The 14,171-nt window shown below is 40.7% G+C and overlaps 1 protein-coding gene across 2 annotated transcripts in view; it reads right to left on the bottom strand.

The window, feature by feature from the left end:
* Gopc (golgi associated PDZ and coiled-coil motif containing) overlaps positions 1–14,171 on the bottom strand; it is a 44,185-nt gene that overhangs the window by 9,268 nt on the left and 20,746 nt on the right. Inside the window, exons 2-6 of one of the 2 annotated variants that reach the window (XM_052751340.1) lie at positions 11,493–11,657; positions 9,860–9,883; positions 5,757–5,932; positions 4,311–4,476; positions 1,361–1,456 (exon numbers count right to left, since the gene is read on the bottom strand). In XM_052751340.1, the coding sequence (XP_052607300.1) occupies positions 1,361–1,456; positions 4,311–4,476; positions 5,757–5,932; positions 9,860–9,883; positions 11,493–11,657 (627 nt within the window). The remainder of the gene's footprint in view (positions 1–1,360; positions 1,457–4,310; positions 4,477–5,756; positions 5,933–9,859; positions 9,884–11,492; positions 11,658–14,171) is intronic. The other variant, XM_052751341.1, reaches the window with a different exon arrangement.

Here is a 14,171-nt window from a genome sequence, read left to right as displayed (position 1 = left end):
TGAATTGAAGAAATACAGTAATAGTTAACTGGTCTCACTTTATACAGCTTGTGTAATTGTTATGTTATTTCTATTTAAAAAGTTTTATTTTATGTATATTGGTGTTTTGCCTGCCCCTATGTCTTTATAAAATGGTCATGCCAGGTGCCTTAGAAGGCCAGAAGAGGGTGTCAGATCCCCTGGAAATGGAGTTACAAACAGTTATGAGCTGCCATGTAGATGCTGGGAATTGAACCTGGGTCCCTTCAAAGAGCAGCCAGTGTGCTTAACCACTGACCTTTTCTCTAGCCCTAAGGGCATTGCATTTTGAAAAGTAGATACTTAATAAATAAGTAAATAAATATAAATTAAATTTTTTTTTTCTTTAATGTCCTGGAACTCTGTAGACCAGGCTGGACTTGAACCCACAGAGATCCTCCTGCCTTTGCCTCCCAAGTTCTGGGATTAAAGGAGTGAGTCATCATCACCCAGCAGTTAAACCATGTTTTTATAAGAAACATTTCTACATTAGGCAATACCAGAAAACAAATGAACTCATACAATACTTAAACAGTCTCAAATGAAAACCAAAGGAAAGCACTAATATAAAACAAAATGACTCCTATTATGTATTGCTCTTCATTATGTTGTCCAAGAATAAGCTTTGGTAAATTAGCAAAAAAAAAAAAAAAAAAAAAAAATGCTGAAATACGGATCCAAGGCCCAGTGAAATCTGACAGGTAAAAGTGAGACAAGTGACACATAACCCAAGGAGAACAGAATCTGGAGCCACTTAACTTGGCGGGAGCAGCCATGGCTGCACACAGGCTCCAGAAACAAAACAGAGACTTGTACAGATTACGCTTCCAGTTGTACTGAAGATGTCAACAACTAAGTTATAACAAGTTTTATACACAAAAAAAGGTTTTTTTGTAAAAGTGCTACTGCCTAAGTCTTGAAAAATTTAGGGGCACCTGGCAGAGGGATGAGGATCTATCCCTGGTATGAGCAGGCTTTCTGGAGCCCATTGCCTATGGGGGGGTCACCTTGCATAACCTTGATGTAGTGGGGAGCGGCTTGGACCTGCCTCAACTGAATGGACCAGGCTCTGCTGACTCCCCATGGGAGGCCTTACCTTAGGAGGAAGGGATGGGGAGGCCGGGGAGAAGGCTGGGGGCGGGGGAGTGGGAGGATAGATGAGAGGGGATCTGTGGTTGGTATGCAAAATGAAAAATTTTCTTTAAATAAAAATAAATAAAAAGAAAAATTCAGTTGTTTTGAGCTATATCCAAAACATTTTGTTCCCCAGACAATGCCCAACAAAGGAGCCTGGTTCTACCAGACACCTGTCCATTAGGAATCCGGAAGCACTACTTCTTACTGTAATTGAAATGCCAAGGCCTTCATGATCTTCCTTAAGGAGGAGAACTTTCCGAATCGGACCAACTCCCTGGCTTTTCTTCAAAGAGTCTTGATCCTTATTGCAGGGAAAAAAGAAAAAAAAAATGTAGTATTTAAATAACAAACCAAGCAGAACTCTTGTTACATAACTCGTTTTTAGAAATCATTATTAATCTCCTGGTATAGATAAGCAGCACAATAATTAAGATGAAAATGCTGTTCAGTAGGTATGGTAAATTTTAAGATAATTTTCTCACCTTTTGTAAATATCTGTTTAGATTATAAGACATTATAAAATGACCAGGAAGCAGTCAATAAACAAGTATCTTCAAGGAATAACATATCTTAATATCCTATATAAATGCTAACTGATTTTTAGAATTGAGAATTTTTTTCAACTTGAACAACGACTTACTTTTTATTCTCTAGTGTTCTAGAACCTACCTGTTAAAAACAGTTCCTTTAATTGTTATTTCTTTGACTTCCCTTGCCTCTTTTTTTTTTTGTAGTTCAAACCTAAGACCTTATTGCATGCTAAGCAAACACTTTGCTCTGGCACCCTCAACTCCCTCTGGTATCTTTGATCCTTTTCTCTCTACTAAACTCCTTTTCAACTCAGCAGGTAGATAATTCTAACCATCTTCCAATTTTAAGAAACTTGACAAACCCCCAAACCAAACCCAAACCCAAACCCAAACCCAACCAAACAGGAGCCCAAGCCAACACCCCTCCAGTCTTCCCGTCCTGTTACCACCATCTTCTGCCCTTCACGCGTGGCCACTTCCTTGCCTCCACATTACTGTGGTCACTTTGATTAAGACTATTCCCTAGTCTGCAATTTTCTTTATGGTCACTTGGAACAATACTGCTGAATCCAGTGAATACCTTTCGTCACTGCCCTACTCAGCGGAAAGTTAACAGGGTCCATAAATACCTGGTTTGAAACCCACTCTTGCCCTCTGGCTCTATTACACTACTTTCCCAGGTGATCTGCATTGACTATTCAGGCGTCTCTCTCTGTGACCCACTCTTTCCCTCCACACTAAGTTCCCATCCGCGGCCTCCTGTTCCTGCTATTTTATACATGCTTTCCTTGGCTGCTTACTTCCATGATTTCAATTCTACCAGACAAAACAGAACTTCCCTAATAGCTCTCCAGCTTCAGTCTTCTCTCCTGAACTGCAGCCACTTGCTCAAGTGGATGGATTTCTAGATGTCACACGGGCACTTCAAACACTGCTTGTCTAGAACTGAGGTCATCTTTCCTCTCACAGAACTTCATCTTCCTGTACTTCCTCCATCAGTAAAAGCCAAAGAACACTTAGTTAGCCAAACCAAAAGCTCAGACTTACTTCCTCATCTAACAGCTGTCCACAGCTCAGCCAGGCAAACCCTCCTCACTCTAACTCTCTCGGAGCTGCCCTCCTGTATTTCCACTGTTACTTCCCTAGCTTTTCCCATTTTCTCCCTGGATCACCACTATGCCCTTCTGACTGAGGTAGCTGGGCACATAATCATACTATTATGTTCACTATTTTATTTAAAAGGTCCCTAATCATCAGAGTAATTAAGACTCCTATATTTAATGTAAAATAACTTTGGTCTTCTGGTTTCTAGCTAACTAGTTATTTGAGTATGCTTTATCACTCTGATACCGCCCACACCAACCACTGTATCCCTCTCGTAAGCGGTTCTCAGACCCACTGGACCTCAAGGTTAACACGGGCATCAGGCTCTAGAAGACAATGACATATCTATGCACTGGGACCGTGTTCCTCATTATGTCCTATTAATTCTTCTTATAAAAACTTTTGTGGAGGCAACAGATTATTCTACTGTTTAAGGCTGTGGTGGTCTGAATGAGAATGGATCATATATTTAAATGTTTGGTTTCTACTTGTTAGACTGTTAAGGAAGGACTAGGAGGTGTGGTCTTGTCTCTGTCTGTCTCTCTGCTTGTTGCCTGCAGATCAGGGTGTCAGCTCTTAGCTACTGCTCCAGCATCATGCCTGCCGGCCTGTCACTGTGCTCCTCATCATGATGTTCATGGATTAATTCTCTGAAACTGTAAGCAAGTTCCCAAATAAAACCTTCTTTTTATAAGTTTCTTTAGACACAGTGTTTCATCACAGCAACAGAACAATAACTAACACAAAGGCCACATTCATATGGTACTAAAATGTGTGAACCACTGTGGGAAAGTGGTTCACATATTAATTTTTTTATTTGTTTGCTTTTTTTGAGACAGGGTCTCACTATGTACCTCTGGCTGTCCTGGAACAAATTTTGTAGACCAGGCTGGCCTTGAACTCATAGAGATCCGCCTGCCTCTGCCTCCCAAGTTCTGGGATTAAAGGAATGTGCCACCATCACCTGGCCCAATATATTAAATTTTTATAGTTAAAGTCTGTATTATCTAATACAATTTAATAAGGATTTATCCAGGTAGAATGCTCCCGTAAAATGATGGCTATAGAAGCAGAAATCCGAATAAAGACTTCAAATTCTTCTAACTAAAGACAAAATAAATGTAAATATTATTTCAAAAATTTTTTTTTGATGTAGGTACCAAAATTCCCTTGAAAAGTTCTCCCACATACAACTCATCACAGATAAGTTTATAATAAATTTCAACATGCTCAATCATGATACAGGAAAATTTTGAAATATGATCCAAAGTACAAACAATATGTGTTTGCTAGACAGGGCTTACTGTCTGCAGAAACACCATTCTTGGGACATCAAGTCAGAAAAATGACCAGATTCCTTTGGGTAATTGAACCTTTTAAATATGTAACCACTTAAATAAGCTGAGCCCCTTTTCATTCTCTAAGTAAGGTTTCAAATACTGGTAGAAGGAAAGAAAGAACAGAGAAACAGACTGGTGATCAAGCCACGACAGGCTGAGTGCGTGGGAAGCAGGAACATACGTGGCCTGGGGGTGCCTGCATGGGTCGCTTCAGGTCATTGCGTCCTCTGCAGGCTCTGATGACGGTTTTGTGGCGATGCAAATGTATTTCTGCTTCTAACTGGTTCCAGAGCTTGTCATGAGCAGGTCCCTTCATATCTCGTCCCAGTAACTGTATTTGTTGGACCCTTCACATGGGAAAAAGAGAGTAGCTCTTGGTGAGCTTATTATATTTAAGATATTTGAGAAGAATTATTACTTTAAGTAGCTATTACATACATTTTAGTTGATGACAAAACTAATACCCAGGTTTTTCCCAATGTCTCTCAGATTTGTACAGGTATATGGAAAGGGACAAGTATCTTTAAGGAAAAACCAGCTAAAAAAAATTTTTTAAAGAGATAAGTGAGAACTACTTTAACTATATACTTAATTTAAATACATCTAAGAAAACATTTTTTGAGGTTAAAGGCAACACGTTTTATTTCTTGCAAAACTGACTTCAGTGTACTATTGCATAGAAGCAGTTAGATGACTCTGACCATATAAAAACATCTCTTTTTATTATATTTCAAAATATAAAATTACTTGCTTAAGGGCTAGAGAGAGAAAGCTCAGTGGTTCAGAGCACTTGATGCTCTTGAAGAGGACCCAGGTTCAGTTCCCAGCACCCACATGGTCTCACAACCATCTGTAACTCTTGTTCCAGGGGATCTGACCTCCTCTTCTGACCTCTGAAGGCACTGCATACACACGGTGTATATTTAACATGCAGGCAAAACACTCACACATAAAATAAAATTTAAAAATCTAAAAATAGGCCGGGCGGTGGTGGCGCACGCCTTTAATCCCAGCACTCGGGAGGCAGAGCCAGGCGGATCTCTGTGAGTTCGAGGCCAGCCTGGGCTACCAAGTGAGTCCCAGGAAAGGCGCAAAGCTACACAGAGAAACCCTGTCTCGAAAAACCAAAAAAAAAAAAAAAATCTAAAAATAATTAAAAAAATCTTTGCTTCATCTCAGTTTTTAATAGAACATAAAAATGAGTATAAAATGATTTGATACTAGCATGTCACCAAAGTTTGTGACTGATTTCCTAACAATATTAAAGCCAACAGAACTAACTTTTATAATAAAATTACTTTTATTCTTAAATATATTTGAGGGGCCAAAAAGAGCAGATGTAGCAGACCAAGGGACTCCTCATTGATGACCACATGGGTACTGCCTGTTGCAGTCAAGACAGGAAATAACCGAAAAGTATTGCTTGGCAGAGTTATAGGCATCTCACAGTAAGTTAGTATCAGTCTGTATGTGTAAAGGATACTTAGTATGGGTAAATAAATAATGCTGCCAATATTAATTCAACACTGCTAACCTATAGCTACACATAAAAACAACTGAGGTTCATTTACAGGAGATGAGTCGGCTGCTGGCCGTTAAGAATACAAGTGGAGCCGTCTTTACACACCTGCCCGCCAGCTCCTTATCCAAGTACTTGGCAGCCAGCCTGGCCCCGTAGACCTCCGCCTGGAGAACAGCGATGTGCCTGCGGAGGGCCTCATTCTCCTTCCTGAGCAGCTTCACTTCAGCTTCCAGCTGAGCTTCCTTTACCTTCTCCGTTTTATTTGCCTCAAGTTCTCTTTCCTAGAGGAATTTAGAAACCATAGCTTTATAACAATGTCTTTATGATTCTACAGCCAGGAGAATGATGCCCTGTAAAAATACATGCAAGCTCAGGACATAACACAAACAATGAAAACATGGAAAACTGGATTGGAACACAAGGCTGAATCTAGTTCTTTGTTTTTATATGTATTTTAGTGTGTGTGCCACACATATGTGGGCTGTCCGCGGAGGCCAAAGGAGGGCTCAGATACCTGGGAGCTGCAGTTCCTGGTGGTTGTGAGCAGGCTGATGGGGTGCTGGGTCCTCTGGAAGAACAGCAAGTGCTCTTAACTGCTGAGCCATCTCTTTAGAGCATAATTCTTGGTTTTTGAGATAGTCTTTCTCGGCAGCTCAGGCTGGCCTGCTCACTATATAGCTCTGGCTAGCCCTGAATATGAAATCCTTCATCCATCTTTCAAGTACTGGGATTACGGATACATAAAACAATGCCTGGCTGGATTTCCTTCTTTTAAAATTAGAAATACAATGTCTTGGACCTTCTTTTGGATAAGTGCGTGCCATGATGCACGCTGACGTTAAGAGAAGCAAGAGTAGTCTTAAGTAAATACTGAGTTGTCTCACTTTCTAAAAATGACTAGACTAATAGAAAAACAGCAAGTCACACATGGTAGCTCGCGACTGCAAGCCTCAGGAGGCTGCAGTAGAAGGACCCTGAGTTCCCAGTCACCCTTGGCTACACACAGTTTCAGGCTGGCTTTTACCCACTGTCCTATTCCAAGTTTTAAGAAAATACCATATAACCATGCTTGGAGAGCCTATAGTTACTATGTTAGAACACACACTTAAAAATTCTGTAGGAAAGAATGTCTATGGTATAGAGTATTCTTTTTTTTTAAAGATTTATTTATTTATTATGTATACAGTGTTCTGCCTGCATGTATGCCTGCACATCAGAAGAGGGTACTAGATCTCATTATAGATGGTTGTGAGCCACCATGTGGGTGCCAGGAATTGAACTCAGGACCTCTGGAAGAGCAGCCAGTGCTCTTAACCTCTGAGCCATCTCTCCAGCCCGGTATAAAGTTTTCTTACTTAATGGATCTAGGTCATGTATTTGTAACTTACAGCAGATCAGAGAGTCATTTTTCTAGGGAAAACAACTTCTTCCCTTTGCCTCCTATGAAGTAAAATAGTCACCCATTTTCAGCTCTCATAAAAGAAGTTATATCTTCAGCCTTCTATGTGCATCTACAGGTATTACAGGACATAATCCCCAAACCATCACTATTACGTTTTTTTCCCCCTAAGACAAGGTTTCACTGTGCAGATCTGGCTGCCCTGGATCTTGCTCTGTAGACCAGGCTGGCCTCAAACTCAGAGATCCACCTGTCTCTGCCTCCTGAGTGCTGGGACTAAAGGTATGCACCACCACCGCCCAGCTAAATTTTTACTTTGAGTTCATATATGAGAACTAATGTTCACTTTTCCTTGTGTTTATACAGTGTGTTTATGCTCACAGACCATGGGATCAGGATCCAAGTATAAAATGGGAAGCTTTAAGTCAAAGCAGAATGCAAAATGGAAGGTACAAGTCCTGGCCAAAGAAAGGCAATCAGATGCTCACTAAGTGTGTGGCTAAACACACCTCTTCTACAGTTGAATAGAGGCGCCACAGGTATTAGTTCTGAGTCAAAACCACACCAACACTCCACACTAGCATTTATCCTGATCAGAGCCACTCCTGCTGACTTACAGAAGTCCACAGAGCCGATGAAAATATGATTATACTTTTATGATATGTATATCATGATATATGATACGGTGATCATGAGATACAGAGGACATTACTCAATTCATCGTTATGTCCCCTTTATGAATACTCTGCTTCTCATCACAAGGAGAAGCTGTTTCTGTTGAGGAACTGGCAACGGTATTATTCTGGTATAGGCACCAACTAAATAGTTATTTTTCCTTTTAAACTAGATACTGAGAAGGTACACACTGGATATGCACCTAGTCACTGGGAGGCTGAGGCAGGACAATCAGGAGTTCAAAGCCAGCCTCAGCTGTATAGCAAGTTTGAAGCTAGCCCAGGATACCAGAGACCCTGTCTTAAGCAAACACTTGGGCATGGTGGCTCACTCCTGTCATCCCAGCATTCTGGAGGCAGAGGCAGGAGAAATTGCTCAAGTTTGAAGCCAGCTTGGGCTATACAGCAAGTTCCAGGACAGCCAGCGCTACACAGTGAGGTTTGCCTCAGTAAAGAAAGCGGGGGCGGGGAGAGAACACAAAACAAATATAAGCAAATGTTGGCCAACTTGTTGAATATATTTTGGTACTAATTTAGTTGATGCTTTTGTTCTATTTTGACCAGCATCAAAAATTGTATGTTCAAAAACAAGGTATTACATAATCTTAATATACACGCATTTTAAGTACATTATGTGTGTATACACATGTAGAAAGAAGGGAAAACTATCAAATGCTGAATATTCAGCAATTTCCTTGAGTGCAAACGTCTGTTATATGTAAGGCTGGGAGTGTAGCTGAATGGTGAGGGCTTGCCTAGCTAGCATGGGTCTGGTCTCAGCTGGGGAACCCCGTCTCATTTGTAAGGATATTTATTATGTAACCGATGAGCAGAAGGAAGAGAAGCAGGGTTTCCCTCAGCTTTTGTAAACACGAACACACACACACACACACAAGCCCATTCACAGTCTCTACGCATTCTTGGTAGAGACGTGGAAAGCTAGTAACATAGACTCTTTTATAGCAACTCCCCTCCTTCCGCCTGCTTTCTCTTCTCTGAGACAGTTTCATCACGTAGCCCAGGCTGGCTGTGGTAGCCCAGGCTGGCTCTGCTACCCTGCCTGGTTTTAGGCGGTGCTGGGAGCTCTCTCCACGCTAGCAACTCCACTCATTGAGCTTCACTCCCAGCCTGGAGAACAAGACTTCTTTGGTGTACAGGTTATATAAACATTACTACAAGGATTACCTCCTTCCAATTACTTTAATGAGCTAGTTACAGCGTACTAATGAATTGCAGATGCTTGTGAGGCTACCACTTCTTCTTAATAATTCAAATTCCTAAAGACTGACAGTCTCTGAGACTTGAAATGAAGACATGTAAGCAAGCCAGCCACAGGATGCACAACCTTTAACCCTAGCACTGGGGGGACAGAGACAGGCAGATCTATGTAAGTTCAAAGACAGTCTGTCATTTAAAAAATACACAAATAAGAATATGATTAAGGAAACTCAAGACAATTACTTTAAGATTTAAAGATAATTTGTAAGTTTGTTTCCTGGTTAACTTTTTTGTATTAGGTAACAAGCATAAAGTTTGTTTCACGTTTTAGACTTGCAAAAAATGTATTTTCAGAAGTGGTAAAGTCATAAGTCAACTGGAATCTGATTAGCTTGAGGTAACAGGAAAAACTTTAAGAATTTACATACTGTTACTGTCTAAAATAATTTCTGATAAAAATTTTAAAATGCAGTGCTTTAAAGGCTATACAATCATTTCCAAACCCGCTAAAAGGTACCAACAACACATGCAATAGATGAAGGAATCAGCATGCACGCTCTCTAAATGGGAACAAGTTCAGATAGAAACTTGGGGGTAAAAACTAGGTCTGTTCAATACACCTTCAATACTCTCATGCAAGTATTTTTGCCGAAGCAGAAGTGTGAGCAAGTTACAAGACTCAAAAGTTGTCAAAAATTGATGGGCTCTGCTAACGTTGGCTGTAAGTCCCAAGTGAAAGACAAGTCTTTAGCCACAGGCAGGGAGCAAAGCACAATGGGCCCCTCTGAACTTCAGGTATCCGAACACGGGAAAACTGGCATTACCACTGTTTTCAGAGTATGACGACAGGCAATATACGGAAGACCGAACACTTCAGCAGGACACAGTAACTAAAGCATGAGGAACAAGAGACTTACCAGCTCCTCCACAGAGGGGACAGACTTCAGATACAAGAAAAAAGGTTTGTAATTAGAAAACTATTGAACAAACACATTCAACTAGTGGTATTATCATTACAAGGAAAACTTCTACAGTTTGACTATCAGTTGGGTAAAGCTCATTAGCACAAATATATTTGCAAATCTATAAATAACAGTTATAATATTAGACTAAACTTTTTAAAATTAAAATTAGTTAATACAACTGGCCCACTATTTGTTTCTCTACAGCACCTGTTACAAGTTTAGGACTTGGGAGTTGGGCAGTGGTGGCACACACCTTTGATCCTAGCCCTTGGGAGGCAGAGGTAGGAGTACCTCTGTGAGTTCAAGGCCAGCTTAGTCCACAAAGTGAAATTCAGGACAGCCACGGCTACACAGAGAAACCCTGTCTCAAAAAAAACCAAAAAAACTAACAAAAAGTTTAGGAACTCTTAGAATGAAAATGTAGAATGTTTCTTCATGTTAATATCACATAACTCAAATAAGAATTTATGATCTGACTTTTAAGGTGGTTAAATAAAACACTATTAACACAGATCCATAGCCCTTCAGTTTATGAGGACTTTAGGAAAATATCAATGTTGAAGTAGATTTCAACATGTAAGTACCTAAACCAGTCAAACCTGATTAAGGGCAACTAAGCCAAACTTAAACATGTTGTCCATTCAGGACACCAGGAGCAGGGTTCATGGCCTGTCTCTCCCAAGCTTTACCTTTCTTACTACTGTCTCCATATAGTTAGCCAAATGTCTGGCACATGGAACGCACTCAATACATAGGTTAAATTGAAACAAGCTTACAATTTGGTTTTCTATTTAAATAGCCTGTTTTGATTAAGAGCGTTCTGACTAATTAGAGTGAACTCACAACGAAACAATATATAGACACGACAATGCTCAGTAGCAGAAGAAATGCTCACACGCTACTGGGAGCTAAGAACCTTGTTGGTCCCTTCTCTGTATTACCAGTACTCCGACTTTACCAAGATATACAGACTAACACACAGCTAGGGCTGAGCGAATGGGACGCTGGCAAGTTACTGAGGAAATTTAATGGATGCTCTTTATGAAGGCTAACACAGTTAAGAAGAATTTTTCTACCCCTCTTTAGACCCTTCCTTGTTCCTGTCTAGGCAGAGACACGAGGAAATCCCAAGACTGGAACTCATCTGATAAAAATGGCAGAGCCCAACAGAAGCAGCTCAACCCCTAGGACATAACATAGGGAGTGGCTGCATCAGTTTGGGATGCTTGCCTCAGGGTTAGCTGAGGAAAAAAACCAACAACACTATTCAAGAACAATCTTAATGCTACTCGGGATGTTTGTTACAGCAGCTGAATTTAACCCTGACAGACAGTAGAACAAAAATTGGTTTATGTTATATCATAAATACCCTTTAAATATATTTATACCAATATTTTAAGATAGAGAATTTTCTGTTCTATCGGGTAGCTACTGATATCATCACAGATGCTACTAGTGAACATGATGACCATAAAATTTCTATTGCCTGAATTCTCACAATGAACACAACATTTTAGGATTGTAACTCTGCTAAAAACCATCTTTACACTCTCCAAAGCACCACTGCCCACCATGGTTCACTTACCAACTTTGCCTTAATGGTGCCAGAGTCGGCACTTTGCCCAGTTTTGGCATGCAGCTGAAGCTGCGTGGAGTGCAACTGTAAAAGCTGGTCGTGGACTTCCTTCTCCAGGACAACTTTCTCCGCTTGAGTTTCTGTCAGTTCAGAGCGTAGATCGACCAGTTGTGCCTTACAGAGCAACAGGAAACAGTAAAGGCGCTTAATTGTCTTTATTATTCGAGAATGACAAAAAGATAACCTTTGAAATGAAAACATAAACACTAGCCAACTATTAGCTGATCAAAATACCCATATGAAGTAACAAGAGGGCTGGCAAGATGGTCGGTGGGTAAAAGCACACGCTGCCGCCTTTCATCCTCAGGACGCACATGCACACACACAAATAAACAAAATGCAATTAAAAAATTTAAACCTACCAGAAACCAAGTGCGGAAAACAGAAGTGGCAAGAGAATTCTACTAGAAGCAGTGTCTTCTAGTAATAGAGGTTACTTCCATTTAACAATCCTTTTCAAAGGCTTTTCATCATAAAGATGACTTCAGAGCTTTTGAAATCACAGAAGTGTGGGATACAGAAGTGTTCATCATCCTGTTCAGACAGTATGTGCTGTGGTGGTTCACTACCATCTTCATGTTAGTGGGGTTCTGTCTTCAACCCAGAAACGATCAGCCTACATTAGACGTCTGGAACTTTTCCCACTTGCAACATTCATTAATTCGAATGGTTTCGAGACCAAGCTGCCTTGAATCTGCTATGCAGCTGAGGATGACTCTGAACTTCTGATCCTTCTGCCTCCACTTCCTGGGTGCTCAGATTAGATGTGTATTTCCATGTTCCATGTATGTGTGGCTAGGGACTGAATCCTGGTCCTCATGCATGCTTAGGCAAGCCCTCTACCAACTGAACTGTGCCCACTGCTCTTTATTTTCAAATTTCATTGTGTGTATTCACTGTGCGCGGCACTGTGTTACATAAGGACATTTTCACACAAGCATACATTCTATGTTGAGCTTATGCCTGCCCTCCACTTCCCAAGTTTCCCTTTTCTTACAACCCTTTTCACTGGATTTTTTACACGACCCCAGGTATGCAGGTATATAAAATAAATACACAAACATTTCCTGGTAATAAATCATATTTATTTTAAAACAATCACTAAACAATACCCAATTTATTAAAGACCAATACTAATTTGCATAATGAGGTATGTTTATTTTTACATAGTTCTTGGCTGAGGATGTGATACTATAAGACACAGGAGGTATGCCTAACATGGGTCACATGCCCATGGGTCACATGTGGTTGAGGACAGCTATGAATGCAGCCCAACACAAAAAGGTAAACATACTTAAAACATAAGAATTTCTTTGGAACTTGATTACAAAGTTCTCAATTGTGAACTTCACAGGTGACAAGATGTCACGAGGTTGGCCAAACCTTAGCTAGAGCATCTTCAACATTTTTCAGAGTTGATTAATATTCTGATTGGATAGACTATGGTTCTGCATGCAGAAGTTCGCTTAGGGCTATTTCAGAAGCTGTTGGAAATTCTTTCCTAATCCCAAGTCAAAATTCATTTACCAATAAAAAATTAGTAATTAAAAATACTATTATTTTTATTTATGTGTCTCTGTTCCACAGATGTACAGGTACCTGATGAAGCCAGAACATATTGTATTTCCTGGAGCTGGAGTTACAGAAGGTTGTGAGCTACCTGACATGGGTGCTGGGAACTGAACTTGGGTCATTTGAGAGAGCAGCAAATGCTCTTAACCACTGAGCATCTCTGCAACCTCCAAAGTGTTTATGTATTCATTTATTTGTATGTGTGTACATGTCAGTGTGTGAATGCTGCAACATGTGTGGGGAGGTCGAGGACAATGTCGGGTTCGGTCCTCACCTTCCACCTGGAGGTAGAGCCTCTCTCGTGTGCCGCTGCACTGCACATTCCGGCTCTCTACCGCGGGCTTCTAGGGAATTCTCTTGTCCTTGCCTGACATCTTGTCTGTCACACACACACACACACACACCACTGCTTTTACACTGGCTCAAGGGATCCAAACTCAAGTTGTGAGGCTTGCACAGCAAGTGCTTTTCATCTGCTAAGCCATCTCCTTGGCTCAACAATTCTATTCTGTTCTATTCCACTCCATTCATGTTATTTTTTGAGACAGGGTTTCTCTGTGCAGCAGTCCTGGCTGTCCTGGAACTCACTCTGTAGACCAGGCTGGCCTCAAACTCAAGAGATCTGCATGCCTCTGCCTCCCAAGTGCTGGGATGAGAGGCATGCGCCACCACCGCCCAGTTACTTTTTTAAAATGAAACTAAAGTCAGAAACTCAAATACAATTCCAACACAATATAATCTAGGTATATACTGATTTGAGCTTTATATGCTGAAGAATGGTAATGGGAAAACCTTAAGTTTTTGTTTTCTGTAGGTAAGTTACAGTCAGGGATGGTCTGAGAAGGAGAGGGAAAAAATAGCAGGTGAGGACATCTAGTCAAAACGTGGTGGCAAAATACTGCCACATGCGATGGCTAGTGTAAACTGCTAACTTGACAGAATTAGGATTACCTGGGAGATGGACCTCTGTGTGTGTGTGTGTGTGTGTTTGTGATCTTGCTTATGTTAATTCATAATTCATACAAACAGAAAACTATGTATGCTGGAAGAGCACTG

This window comes from Peromyscus californicus, unplaced genomic scaffold (genome assembly GCF_007827085.1).
Source record: "Peromyscus californicus insignis strain IS unplaced genomic scaffold, ASM782708v3 Scaffold_22__1_contigs__length_63687245, whole genome shotgun sequence".
NCBI lineage: Eukaryota > Metazoa > Chordata > Mammalia > Rodentia > Cricetidae > Peromyscus > Peromyscus californicus.
This window is presented reverse-complemented; position numbering and strand designations above follow the sequence as displayed.